This window comes from Zalophus californianus, chromosome 3 (genome assembly GCF_009762305.2).
Source record: "Zalophus californianus isolate mZalCal1 chromosome 3, mZalCal1.pri.v2, whole genome shotgun sequence".
Lineage (NCBI taxonomy): Eukaryota > Metazoa > Chordata > Mammalia > Carnivora > Otariidae > Zalophus > Zalophus californianus.
Window position 1 is genome coordinate 106,934,457 of NC_045597.1, and position 12,929 is coordinate 106,947,385.

A 12,929-nucleotide genomic window follows, 5' to 3' on the forward strand; every position below is an offset into this window, starting at 1 on the left:
ACATACATACATAGAATGTATAATGTAGCAGCCTTTCAGGAAAACATATATATTGTGTCACCATTTGGTATGAAAAGGACACACTTTTGTACAGAAGTAGAGGGATTTTTAGAAGTCTTGTGGATCTATTCTATGTTGAACACTTATTATAGAAAGAAAACTACAGAGCACAGGTAGGAAAAATCTCTAAAAATGGATATGCATATCAAGAAATACAAATAGCCAGCTCATTAACCTACCCTCTTTTAGGATTTACAGCAATAGCATAGGGTTCTCCAGCCATGTTTGTTAAGAGTCTGGTGCAGTTGGGGCCATTCAGCTGCCCCACGTTGATAGAGTACCTCAGACTGGTCCAGTGAGTGGTGTAGTAACTGAACCAGTGCATTCTAGAATGATCAGTCCAATAAATATTTCCAGCAACCCAGTCAACTGCAATGTCCCTGGGCCTTTTAAATTCAGGACACTAAAAGAAAACAAAACAACACCACAGTATTTTCAAAAGCAAAGTGGTAGAGCGGAGGTCTGTATACATTGATATTTTATGGGAATAATATCAACATGGTCAGGTGTTAATTGTTACACAGTTTTTTTAAATATCAAAAATGCTCCATTTTATTCTTAATTTTTATAGACATTATAATTTCACAAATCTTAAGTGCACAACACATTGGACTTTAACCTAGCACCGCCTTTGTATAACCACCACCCTGCTAGAATATTTCTAGAATTATAGAAGGTTCACCTATAACTTCTCCTAGTCAGTATTCCTCGAGATTAACCATAATTCCGATGTCTAACAAAATAGAATAGTTTAAACAAATTCATATAAATGGTATCATACTGTTCTATTCCTGACTTCTTTTACTCAACATTGTATCTATGAAATTCATTCATATTGTTGTACATGTCAGTTACTAATACTTTTTTTTGATGGGTAGTATTTCATTTTATGAATATGGCACAATTTTTTTCACCATTTTACTGATGATATCCATTTGGATTATTTATAATTTTAGGTCACTAAACAAAAGTCATGAATGTTCTTGTACATGCCTGTTGGTGGACACAGACATTCATTTCTGTTGAGTATTTATTTAGCAAGAATTAGAATTGTTGAGTCTTAAGGTACACATATACTTAGCTTGGATAGATACTGCTAGCATTTTTTTTTCAGAGTTTGTACAAATATACACTCTTTTCAGCAATTTAAGGAAGTCCCAGTTGTTCTGCATCCTCACCATATATAATTTGATTTAAAAATTGAAAAAAATATTAGTACAGATGGACACATTTAGAAAGATACTGTATTCAAACATATTTTAAGGAAAGTTACAATATCTGTCATATATTAAATTTACTAGCTTGGATTTTCTGCTTTATATTGTATTATTGAATTATCGTGAGACAGAAAAGTAAGGGAGTTCTTTGCAAATAGACAGTAAGGAAAATAACGTATGCTCTGCGCCCTTCAATTAACTTGATCACTTCCAGTAGGAATTAATGTCATAATTAATTTGACATAGTCAGGTTTATTGTGCATAACCAAAAGTGAGAAAGGATTCCCAGGGGTATTATATCAAGAATGGAAACAATTATTTGAAGGTTATTATAACTAGACATGTGGTCGATGTGTAAGAACATCATTAGGACCTGGCAACCAGTGGAAATATGGTTTTTAACCAGTGGAAATATGTGTAAGAACATCATTAGGACCTGGCAACCAGTGGAAATATGGGTTTTTAACATGATAGTTTCTTGTGCGATTTACTAGGGAACAAATTCTATTGAAGGAGTGGGTGGACTTGGATTAAAAGAAGAGAAACTAAACTCAAAAAAAGAACATGAGATGTCAATAAACAGGAATTGCAAGCCACTGTCTGCTGTGGGATTAGTGGGCTCTCAAGGAAGGAAAATATGGCCTGAACTAAACACAGAACCCATAGAAATTTCTAACAACTTTTATTATCAATCTTTTCACCTATTGATTTAAAAACTGAAATTATGAAATTTATAGTAACATATTTCTCAACTCTAACAATAAATACTATCCATCTACCCAGTGATAGCTCAGTGATGTTTAACAAAAAGCACTCTGAAATACAATATGCTTTAGAAACAGTATAAATAATAGTCACAGGTGGGTAGAATATAAATATTTGTCCTAGCCAAACCACAAGATTATTTTCAAATGTTCCAGTATCACTTAAATTAACTGTAATTTTTTTCCTGTTTTGGCAGGTTCTGAAAGTAAATATATGAACAAATGTAATGGGTATGTCAGTGTAAATCATAAATTTATAAATATGACAGACAATGAAGAAAATAACCATTATAAGCTGTTTAGAGTCTGTTGGAGCATATTTATCATTTTCTAACACTAGTAAAGCAAACCCTCAGCATGCAAAAAAATATGATATTGGTTATCTAGCATGAGCATAGAAAAATACCTAGTTTCCCTTTATCAGATGTAAATATATATACATGATTTCCCATCCTAATAGTATCCTTGCTAAAATAGGATATATTCCATGCAAAGTTCCACTTTTTTGAATTTAGGATTTTCATTTTGTTTTACTCATTCTAGTTTTTTTTCTTAAAAAAAAGTCTGATTATCTTTCCAATCTATACTTCTACACCTGGAATGCAGACAATTAAAAACCCGAATTCTTTATTTTCATAGAACATTCAGAAGTTTGATTAAGTGATCAGGTAAGTAGGCTGGTGAAGATTCTACTAATGGCAGATTCTAGAAGGATAAATCAAATTTATATCACATTATTAGGGTAAAAAATATGGCTTAGGGAAAGGGAAAAATGTTACTTTCCAATGCTAAGCACAAAGAGATACTGATGGATTCATTAAATCTATACATTTATTCTCTGGTTCCCTGATCAAGGAATCCCTAATGTCATTCCAGTATCAACTAAAGTAGTTAGAATATGGGGTAAAGGACATCACACCTGATAAATTCAACCTATGGTCATAAATCATCAGTGACAAGATGATTCTCAGAGAATAATGGCATCAGGGTGAAGATGTTACCAGATGTTCATCTTCACTGATTTCACAACATACTGAATGCTCAATGATTCTCAACACTGAAGAGAGAGGAACTGAACAGAAAAAGAACAATAACAAGAAAGAAACAGGATGCTCCTATTGTCAAGGAAACTATGGCCAAATTAGGAAATCACCCTTTATAAGGAGTTCCATAGGAATGATATAATCCCTCTCTATTGCCCACAACTTGACCAGGATTGTGAATAGTATTAGCATATAAAAGGGACTCTAGTATTAAATGGATGCTGGCAGGGGAGTGGAAGGTAGAAATTCCTGTTGGATCTTGATATAATAAAAAAACAATTTGTGGAGAGGTTCAAAATCAAACAGGTGAATACAAAAAGTGGACAAACACAGTAAAATAAACAGGTTCTGGAAGAGGAATGGAGTCTGACATGGGACAACAGAAAACAGGAAAGTTAAGCCACTTGCTTCTAAAGAGGTGTAAAACAAAACAAAACAAACAGATACATCAGATTCAAAAGAAGAAAATATAAAACTCTCATTGCGCCTTTGGTTAGCTCACTAGACAGATAGGCCTATGAGCTAGAGGCACTAATGAAATATATCATGTTGAAGAGACTGTAGAGGCAAGCAGTTTCCCTAACAACAAAAGGCGTTGCTCATACTGTTGCACAAAGTGGAAGACACATTTTCACTGCTTTCTCCAGGCAGATGATTTCTTTCCTAATAAGCTCTCTAAATACACAGCCAAAGTTTTGAGGCCTGAGGCATTCATTCTTCTTTGTGGAGATATATTAGTCCAATAAATGAAACACTTAAATCTTACAGAAAAATTGGCAGACTTGTTGTAACAAAATTAGAGGTTACTACTTTAAAATACTAATCCTTTACAGCTGTGGATTGTAAGGTATCTGTCACAGTTCCAGCTTCAGGAAACTAAAGCTATAAGTCACTGGAGACATTTGATTTAAATCAAGGAAAGAGGAAAATCTATGAAGTAGGACTTCAAGCATTTGAACCATGGAAATTCTGTCGTCTTTTTAAAAAACATTCCTATAGTTAGCAATATACTTTAAGAAAATACAGTTAACACAAGTGTTGATTGAAGTAGTCACATATTTTATCTATGTGTTATTTTTTTCATGTAGGAAAAGAAAATTTGGCTCATTTTACTAAAGTAATTATCCTGTAATGTAAAGCTATTAAAACAAAGCTGTAAAGCCACTCTAAAGTGTGTGTGTGTGTGTGTGTGTGTGTGTGTGTGTGTGTGTGTATGGTGTATATCACACTAAATGAAAAGGCTATTTACACTTTTGGCCTATAATATATGAATCAGGTTAAATTCTCATAAACCAGGAAATAGAAGTAAAATAATTACTATGCAAATTCTGAACATTACTAAGTTATATGGCTTAATAATATTCTAAGATATGTAGATATATATTATTTCAATCTAGAAGCTCATATAGCAATGGGAAAATCCAAAAAGAACCAAGAAAAAGTTATATTTGGAGTTAGAATGTGTAAGAGTTCCAAAAACACTCCAGGAAGGAAATCCCTGCCTTCTATCTATAATTTATTCTGAAAAACAGATTATTTCAATTTGAGTAATTTAAAACCATTATTTATCTACATTAAGACCATGTCCACCTGGCACAAACTTCTCTTAGGGGGATAAAAAAACTAAATAAAAGTATGTAATTCTCGGACAATTTCCAAAAAGATCACATTTGTCTTTGGATTATAGATTCAATATTGTATGTGACTTTGTCTTTTTTTTTTTTTAGTATATTCAGTATTCTTTAAACTTACCCATCATTTACCACCCTCCCTCCAAAAATAAAAAAAAAAAAGAGAGAAAAGAGCAAAACTGGCTCTCAAAACCTTCTTCACACTATTAGGTAAAAAAAAAAAGAGATGGAAGATTAAAAGCACATTAAATTTGGAATCAGAAACTTGTAAAATAATCCTACTTTCACCATAAATTATGTGATATATAAAATAAAGGTTTTGGATTAGATGATCTGTAAAATTTTTCAGACTGTAAACATTAAATTATATAGCAGTTTAAGATAATATTATCCATTCTATGTAAGCCTGCATTTTACATAGTTTTAAGGGTGTATCTAATGCTAATAGTGAATTTTCATGCATCAGTATGTGAAAAATTTGTTGGTACTTATGGGAGCAATTTTGATATCATCCCCCAGAATTAAGGAATAAAGGTGTCTTCTGACATTACAATTTAAACAAGCATAACACTTGAGATGGAAAGCAGAGCTATCTGAAAGTAGAGATTGCAAAGTGGTAGATTGAGGACTAAATTTAAGTTCAAGTAAATAAAACTTTTAGGTATATTTTAACTTTAAAATTAAGATATCACCTTAAAATCAATTTTTCTTTTTTTTAGCATTTACTAATGAATCATTGAACATTATATCAAAAACTAATGATGTTATAAAAAAGAATCAAGTTGTTTCTTTCTTAAAAATTGAGGATATATAAGATAGTATATAAAAAGCAGGGCAATGTTACAGAATAACAGAGTCAATCAGCTGATGCCCCCTGATTTAATGGAACATGTATTGAGTTTGCCTCTCTTACGTGGGTCCCTAATGTTATGTCAAATCTGTTTCACTCATTTATCTTACCCATATAGCTGGTTTGCAGCCCATGCCTTAAAGAGACAAAAGAAGTTGACCTTACTGGATAAATCATGTATCAATAAGAAAGGGAGTTAAGACAGCAATAAACACATAGAAAAAGAGTCACAGAAGCAAATGTTGATACTGTCTCCAGAATCATTAAGTAAGCGTCTTGTGGATGACAGAAATATTCAGTATATGTAGCAGATATATATGTGTGTGTGTGTGTGTGTGTGTGTGTGTGTGTATGCATATGTATGTGTATATAATTATGTACAAATTTGGCTCTTATAAAGAGCTTTTATATAAAGAACTTATACAGCTCAACACCAAAACCCCAAATAATCCAATTAAAAAATGGGCAGAGGACATGGGAAGACACGTTTCCAACGAAGACACACAGATAATCAGTAGATACATGAAAAGATGCTCAACATCACTAACCATCAGGAAAATGCAAATCAAAATCACAATATCACCTAACACCTGTCAGAATGGTTAAGATAAAAAACACAAGAAACAGCAAGTGTTGGCGAGGATGTGGAGAAAAAGGAACCCTCTTGCACTGTTGGTGGGAATGCAAACTGGTGCAGCCACTGCATAAAACAGTATGGAGTTTCCTCAAAAAATTAAAAATAGAATTGCCATATGATCCAGTAATTCCACTAATGGGTATTTACTGAAATAAAACTAAAACATTAATTCAAAAATGCTCCCCTATGCTTATTGAAGCATTATTACAATAATCAAGTTACAGAAGCAACTTAAATGTCCATCCATGGATGAATGGATAAAGAAGATGTGGTGCATATATACAATGGAATATTACTAGGTAAAAAAGAATGAAATCTTGCCATTTGCAACAATGTGGATGGATCTAGAGGATATAATGCTAAGTGAAATAAGTCAGAGAAAAAAATACCATATGATTTCCACTCATATGTAAAATTTAAGAAACAAACCAATTGAACAAAGTAAAAAGGAGGAGAAAAACCCAATTCTTAAATATAGAAAACAAAGCGGTGGTTGCTAGAGGAGAAGTGAGGGGGGAGGAATGGGTGAAATAGGTGAAAAGGATTAAGAGCTTACTTATCATGTGATGAGCACTGACTAATGTATGGAATTGTTGAATCATTCATTATATTGTACACCTGAAACTTACATAACCCTGTATGTTATATAATTGAATAAATACACTGGGCTCTTGTACTTCAATGTATTTCATACATCAAATATATTCAGATTATAAATATGTGTGTGTGTGTGTGTGTGCATGTGTAACAATGCTGAGTTTTATACATCATTTTCTGACTAGCTTCATTAAAATTAGTTTCCTACTGTCTTATTAATACTCAGACAAACTAACATTCCAGTTTATAAGTCTAAACAGAATCTGGACTAATAATGAAGTCACCTTGAATGATACTTCTTGGGCATTCAATTGACATTCTTTAGATAATAGTCAATCTTTCTGTGAGCCTGTCCATTCAAACAGTAACAGTTGGTTCAATTTGGAAAGACTCGAAAACATGTTATTTGGGCTAAGATATATAATGCCTAAGTAAGACCAATGTTAATGATAGTAATAATAATGAAAGTGATGTCTTCTTAATAAAGGAGCTTCTGTTCACTGGGATAATTAAGAGAGGCGGAGGAAAGACCATGCTTGAAGATTCTGAAATGAAGCTGCATTCCTGGAAATTAAATATAGTGTATTTATGGCTCAGGAAAAAAATGCGTGTTTGTGGGTATATATGTGTATGTTCACAGGTGTGTAAGGAAATGGGACGGGTGTAGCGTAAGATGAGACTGAATATCAAGGAGAGGCTTATAAACCAATGAGTTTTCGATGGAAAACCATTGGAAGGATTTAAGTGGGGGAGATATGATGATTATATTAATGTTTTAAAATTATGTTGGCTATAATGTGGAAAATAGCTTAGGACTGGGGACCAGAAGTGGATACAGGATAATCAGAGGAGGTTTATGGAATGGACCTTAGAAAGGAAAATGTGGAATTGTAATCTGAATTTTTGTGAGAGAAAAGTGGTTAAAAATGGGATATATCTGGAGATAAAAATATTTGATCTTATAATGAATCGAATACAAGGATGAGAAGAATAACTTGTAAAGTATAATTTTTCAAGATCAATATACCATTGCCATGTATACCAAAGATTTTCAATTAATTTATTGCTTGTAACCCTTAAAAAATATTATGTACCTTTTTTATGACAGATCCTGTTCTAGATGTTAGGATTACATATAGAAGTGGCCAAAACAGCAAAAATACCTGCCATGGGAAAATTTACTTACAGCAAGGTAAGGTACAGAGGAAATAATAAATGTAGTAGGTAAGTAAATTATATAGTAGTTTAACAAAGATATGCACTGTGAGAGTGAAAAAAAAAAAGAGTAGTGTGTTGAGGATCCAGGGTGGGCATGGGACAATAGATTGCAATTATCAATACATTATGTATTCAGAAGATGGCATTTGAGCAATTCTTAAAGAAGTTTACAAATTGAGCCATGCAGGATATCCAGCTGAAGAACATTTAGGCTAAGAGAACATTTCAGGAAAGGCCTTACATTAGTAGATACTGATGGGTTTTACAAATACCAAAGCATCCTTGGAGAAGCATAAGGGAGAAATTAATAGGAGATGAAGTCAGAGAGGAAACCAGATCTTTTAAAACCTTGCAAGGATGAGAAATTTGTCTTTTACATGGGAACCACTAGATATCTTTGATCAGAGATGTCATGTGATCTAATTTATGTCTTAGAAGGTGCATTCTGGTGATTGTGTGGTAAGTAAGAAGGAAAGCAAAAAGACCAATTAGGAGGCTACTGCACTAAGTCAGAAGAAAGATGATGGTGATTCAAAAGTTGGTATTTAAAGGCAAGCCGATGTAAGGTAGTTAACTCCTAGCATATGTTGAAGGTCATAGGATCACCTGATTTGGGAATTATGAAAGAAGAAGGATCAATAGTAACTCCCAAGATTTTTTTTAAAGATTTATTTATTTATTTATTTTGGGGATGGAGGGGCAAAAGAGAGAGAGAATCCTGAAGCAGATTCCCCACTGAGTGCAGAGGCCCACGTGGGGCTTGATCTCACCACCCTGAGATCATGACCTGAACCAAAACCAAGAGTCAACCACTTAACCAACTGAGCCACCCGGGCATCTTGTAACTCCAAGATTTTTACTTTGAGCCCCTGGAAAATGGATTTGCCATTAAATGAGATTGGGGAAGTAGATTTTGTGAATCATGAGACATTTATTTTTAGGTATGCTATTTTGGGAACATTTTTTAAAAATCCTCCAACTCCCTGTTCTTGGGGAGTCTGCTTGAAGATTCTCTCTCTCTGCCCCTCCCCCTACTCAAGTGCACTCTCTGTCCCTAAAATATATAAATAAATCTTTAAAAATTCCAAAAGAAAAAGCAAAGTAAGCAGTTGAACAGAGCCTGATAGCATTTTGGTAGTTGTTAGCATGTGGGTATGTATTAAACCATTAAACTACATAAACTCTATAAGGAAGTGAGAAAAGGTAGAAGAAAGAGGGTCAAGGTCGGGGTCTACAGGCATTCTAATATTCAGAGGGAAGGGGAAAAGATGTAGCAAGAAAGACTCAGGTGAGGAAAAATAAAGTAAGAGACCAATAAAAGAATAACTATGTTGGTGACTCATCTTAGAATCATTTTCTATTTCAGGGTTATTATTACATAAAATGATGTAACAAACACAAAAGATCTACTCAAAGTTTGGTTGGAGAGACTGGTATTACTATGTAGAAAACAGTTTCTCAGCTATTGACATTTCAGTCAGGATAATTCCTTGTTATGCGGAACTAGCCCTATGTACTGTAGAGTTTTAAGTAGCCTCCCTGGCCTCTGCTATGCTCACCGAATGCCAGCCGCACTCCTCAGTTGTGACAATAAAAAATATCTCCAGACATTGCCAAATGTCCCCTGTGGTGGGAGATCATCCTCAGTTGAGCACCATTGATGTAGAACGACTGAGTGTTCTCTGATGTCTGCTTCCTCTGCGATTTTCAGCATTTGTCAAGGTCTTTAATTAATATCTGTCATGAAACTTACTTTGTCCTCATTTACTTGATCTTTTGGCAGTGCTAGAAATATAACCTCAATCTCTTTCTCAAAATAGTCTCCTATTTTAGTTTCTGTGACACTACATTCTCTTCTATTCTCCTAATTCACTTCCCACTCACTGTCGTCATTTTAATCTGGCTTCAGAGCTTGGTTCCAGTGCTTCTTTACTTCACCTGTACTCTCTTCTTGGTAATCTAACCAGGCTTCATGGTTCTAGATATCTCGTCTATTCTTCTATTCCTTAAAATATATATCTAATCCAGAGACTTAGATCAAGCCTTGAATACACCACTATTTGACAATTCACTTGGATCTCTTACAACCCCTCACTTGGATCTCAGACTTAACATGACTGAAACTGAACCCACAATTTACCATTTTCACTACCCATCAAGTTGTAAAATCTACATCTTGAGTCCTTCCTATACTCACTTTCTACATTAATTCTATTTGCAAACTTTGTTAAACTTCTACTCGCTCCCTTCCATTTCATTGAGACTAGAATATTTGCAACCTACCACCATTTGTGCACCAACTTGGAGCACAGCCCTCCTATGTGGTCTCTTTCTGTTCCAGCTTTTCCCCCACCAAACCCAGTCTCTACATAAAAGTAAAATAGTTGTCGTAGACATAAATAAGATGACATTCCTTCCTCCTCATCTTTTAGGTCTTCACTTAAATCTCTTTAAATGGGCCTTTATGGAGCATCCTATTCAAAGAAGTCTTATAACCCTTGAGTTTTTCTTTCTTGGTCCATTATGTATTTCCTTCAATATAATTTTCAAAATTAGAATTTTTGGTATTTATTTATTTATGAGTTTACTTGACTTTGTCTTTGTTCCCCAGAATATAAGCTTCAGGAGAATAAGCCTTTGTTATTATTTTGTATCCTAGGAACCCAACACTAAACCTAACAAACAGAACTCCTTAAATAAAGTGTTGGATATGAATGAAAAAATTTGACTGGTTCACCTTAAAATGCTATACAATATGTTCAATAATATCTTTAGAATTATTAATTGTGGAATCATATGTTTTATATATTCCTATAAGATTTATGTTCAGTAACATTTTGAATATTGATCACAACTGTTACAGAACCATTTAATGCCAATCAGCATACATTGTTGAGTTCCTGTCTTTTGCAATCAACAATGAGTCACAAGATGGCAATAACTTAATGATTTGATAGTTTTAGATTTCCTCCAAAGAAATCATAATAAATTATTGTAGTTGTTAAATGGTTGAATAAACTCAGATGGTTTGAAAAGTATTCTTGAGAAGCAAGTGTAGACAATTTCAGGGTAAAGTTATAATGATTACCATAAATTTATAGTAATTAAGAAAATTAATTTAAAAAATGGAAAAAGAAACTATCAATTTATACTAGTATTCCAATGTCCTAAAACAAGACTGTTTTTTGCTAAAACTTGTGTACACACATAAACTTATTTGTGAGCATACAAGCATACCTATGCACTTGTGTGTGTGTGTGTGTGTATGTATGTGTGCGTGTGTGTGTGTGATGTACACAAACCCATATATTGGGGTTTGAGGTTTATAACTAGGTCCCCAATTAAAGATGGAAACCTATTAAATAAAACTTAGTTGGATATTTTCGTAAAATCTCTCAGGGAAAAATAATTGCCTAATCAACTTACTGAAGAAAAGATATGATTATTAATGAATAAAACTATAAGCATGTTCATTCTGAAATCCTCTTTTGCATAATAGAGACTATGCCAAAAATGGTATCTCATATTCACTTCTCAAAATTAGGTAGATCAGATAAACCATTTGTTTTGCTCAGGAATATTTAGCTATTATTTAATGGTAAAAATCTAATCTGTATTTTTAAAATCATTTGCATTTCTCCAAGCATTGACCTACTTTACAGTGCTTGTCATCATGCACTTCATACTAGAAATGATAAATTGCCAGAAAGTATGTACAATTGTTGCATAATGCTATCATATTCTGTTCTGACTACTAAAATTCAAATTCAGAAATCTCATTATGTTTTACATATAGATTGAATCATGTCAGCCTTTTATGTTTTAAATCATTTAATTTTCTTAAAGGAAAAAAAATCCATCCATTTTGTATAGCCCAGGGGGCTAGAAAATCATAAACATTTCTATCTATAAATAACTTAGACTGCATTTGAAATTAAATTTATAATCATAATTAGTATTCAAGCCATTTTCACAGATTACAGAAGAGTATTCCCTTCACGACTTCCAAAAAAAGATCATATTGAAAATTACCTTCCTTTGGAATGGACTTCAGTTAACATTTAGTTGTCTGAGTAATATTCTTCTGATTTCTGATACAACATATTTCCTACACTTTCCTGAGATGGAAATATTCCAGTATTTTCAGTATCTCTGAACATGCTTTCAAGACATCCTGTTATCCCAAGGCTAACATCTTCCATTTGGTTCACTGATGACTCCCTCTCTCTCTACCCCTCCCCCCCATGCTCGCTCTGTCTCTCTCTCTCTCTCAAATAAAGAAATCTTTAAAATATATAAGATATATACAAGTAAATAAATATATAATATACAAGCAAAATATACACATTTATATATTTATATGTGTAAGGATAAAAACTTAGTTATCAAACTATAAGCAAATTTGGCTTCGGGTCTATAATAAACTCTGTTCACTAGAAGATACTGGTTATATACTAATTATTAATCTCCCCAGACAAAACTAAAATAATTATCAAATAATTTTCACTGAAAAAATTATGTCAAAGATATATTTTTAGAAAATAAAATTCAGAAAAAAGTAAGTTGCAAAAAATTTTCATGTGATTATATGCATCTCAGAGAAGAACATCTTGTCAATCATCATCAACACCATCATTGTCATCATCAGAAGCATCATCATCATCCTGTTAATAGCAAGCGTCTATAGAGTACTTATTATTTGCCAAGAACTATTAACACTAACATACAATCGGTATATGCGTGTAAATATATATATATATATATATATATATATATATTCCTCACTAAAACCTCACGAAATAGAGAGGGCAGAGCAACTAAGAGGCTAGTAAGCAATAGGAACAAGATTAAAACCCAGGCAATGTAACTCCACAGTACATACTCCTTATCACTTCATTAATAAGTTACCATC

General features: G+C 33.1%; 1 protein-coding gene across 1 annotated transcript in view; it reads right to left on the bottom strand.

Annotated features, from left to right (window-relative positions):
• Positions 1–12,929, bottom strand: part of LRP1B (LDL receptor related protein 1B) — a 1,883,216-nt gene that overhangs the window by 107,855 nt on the left and 1,762,432 nt on the right. The window contains 1 exon segment of the mRNA XM_035726875.1: positions 240–463. Coding sequence (XP_035582768.1) covers positions 240–463 — 224 coding nt within the window.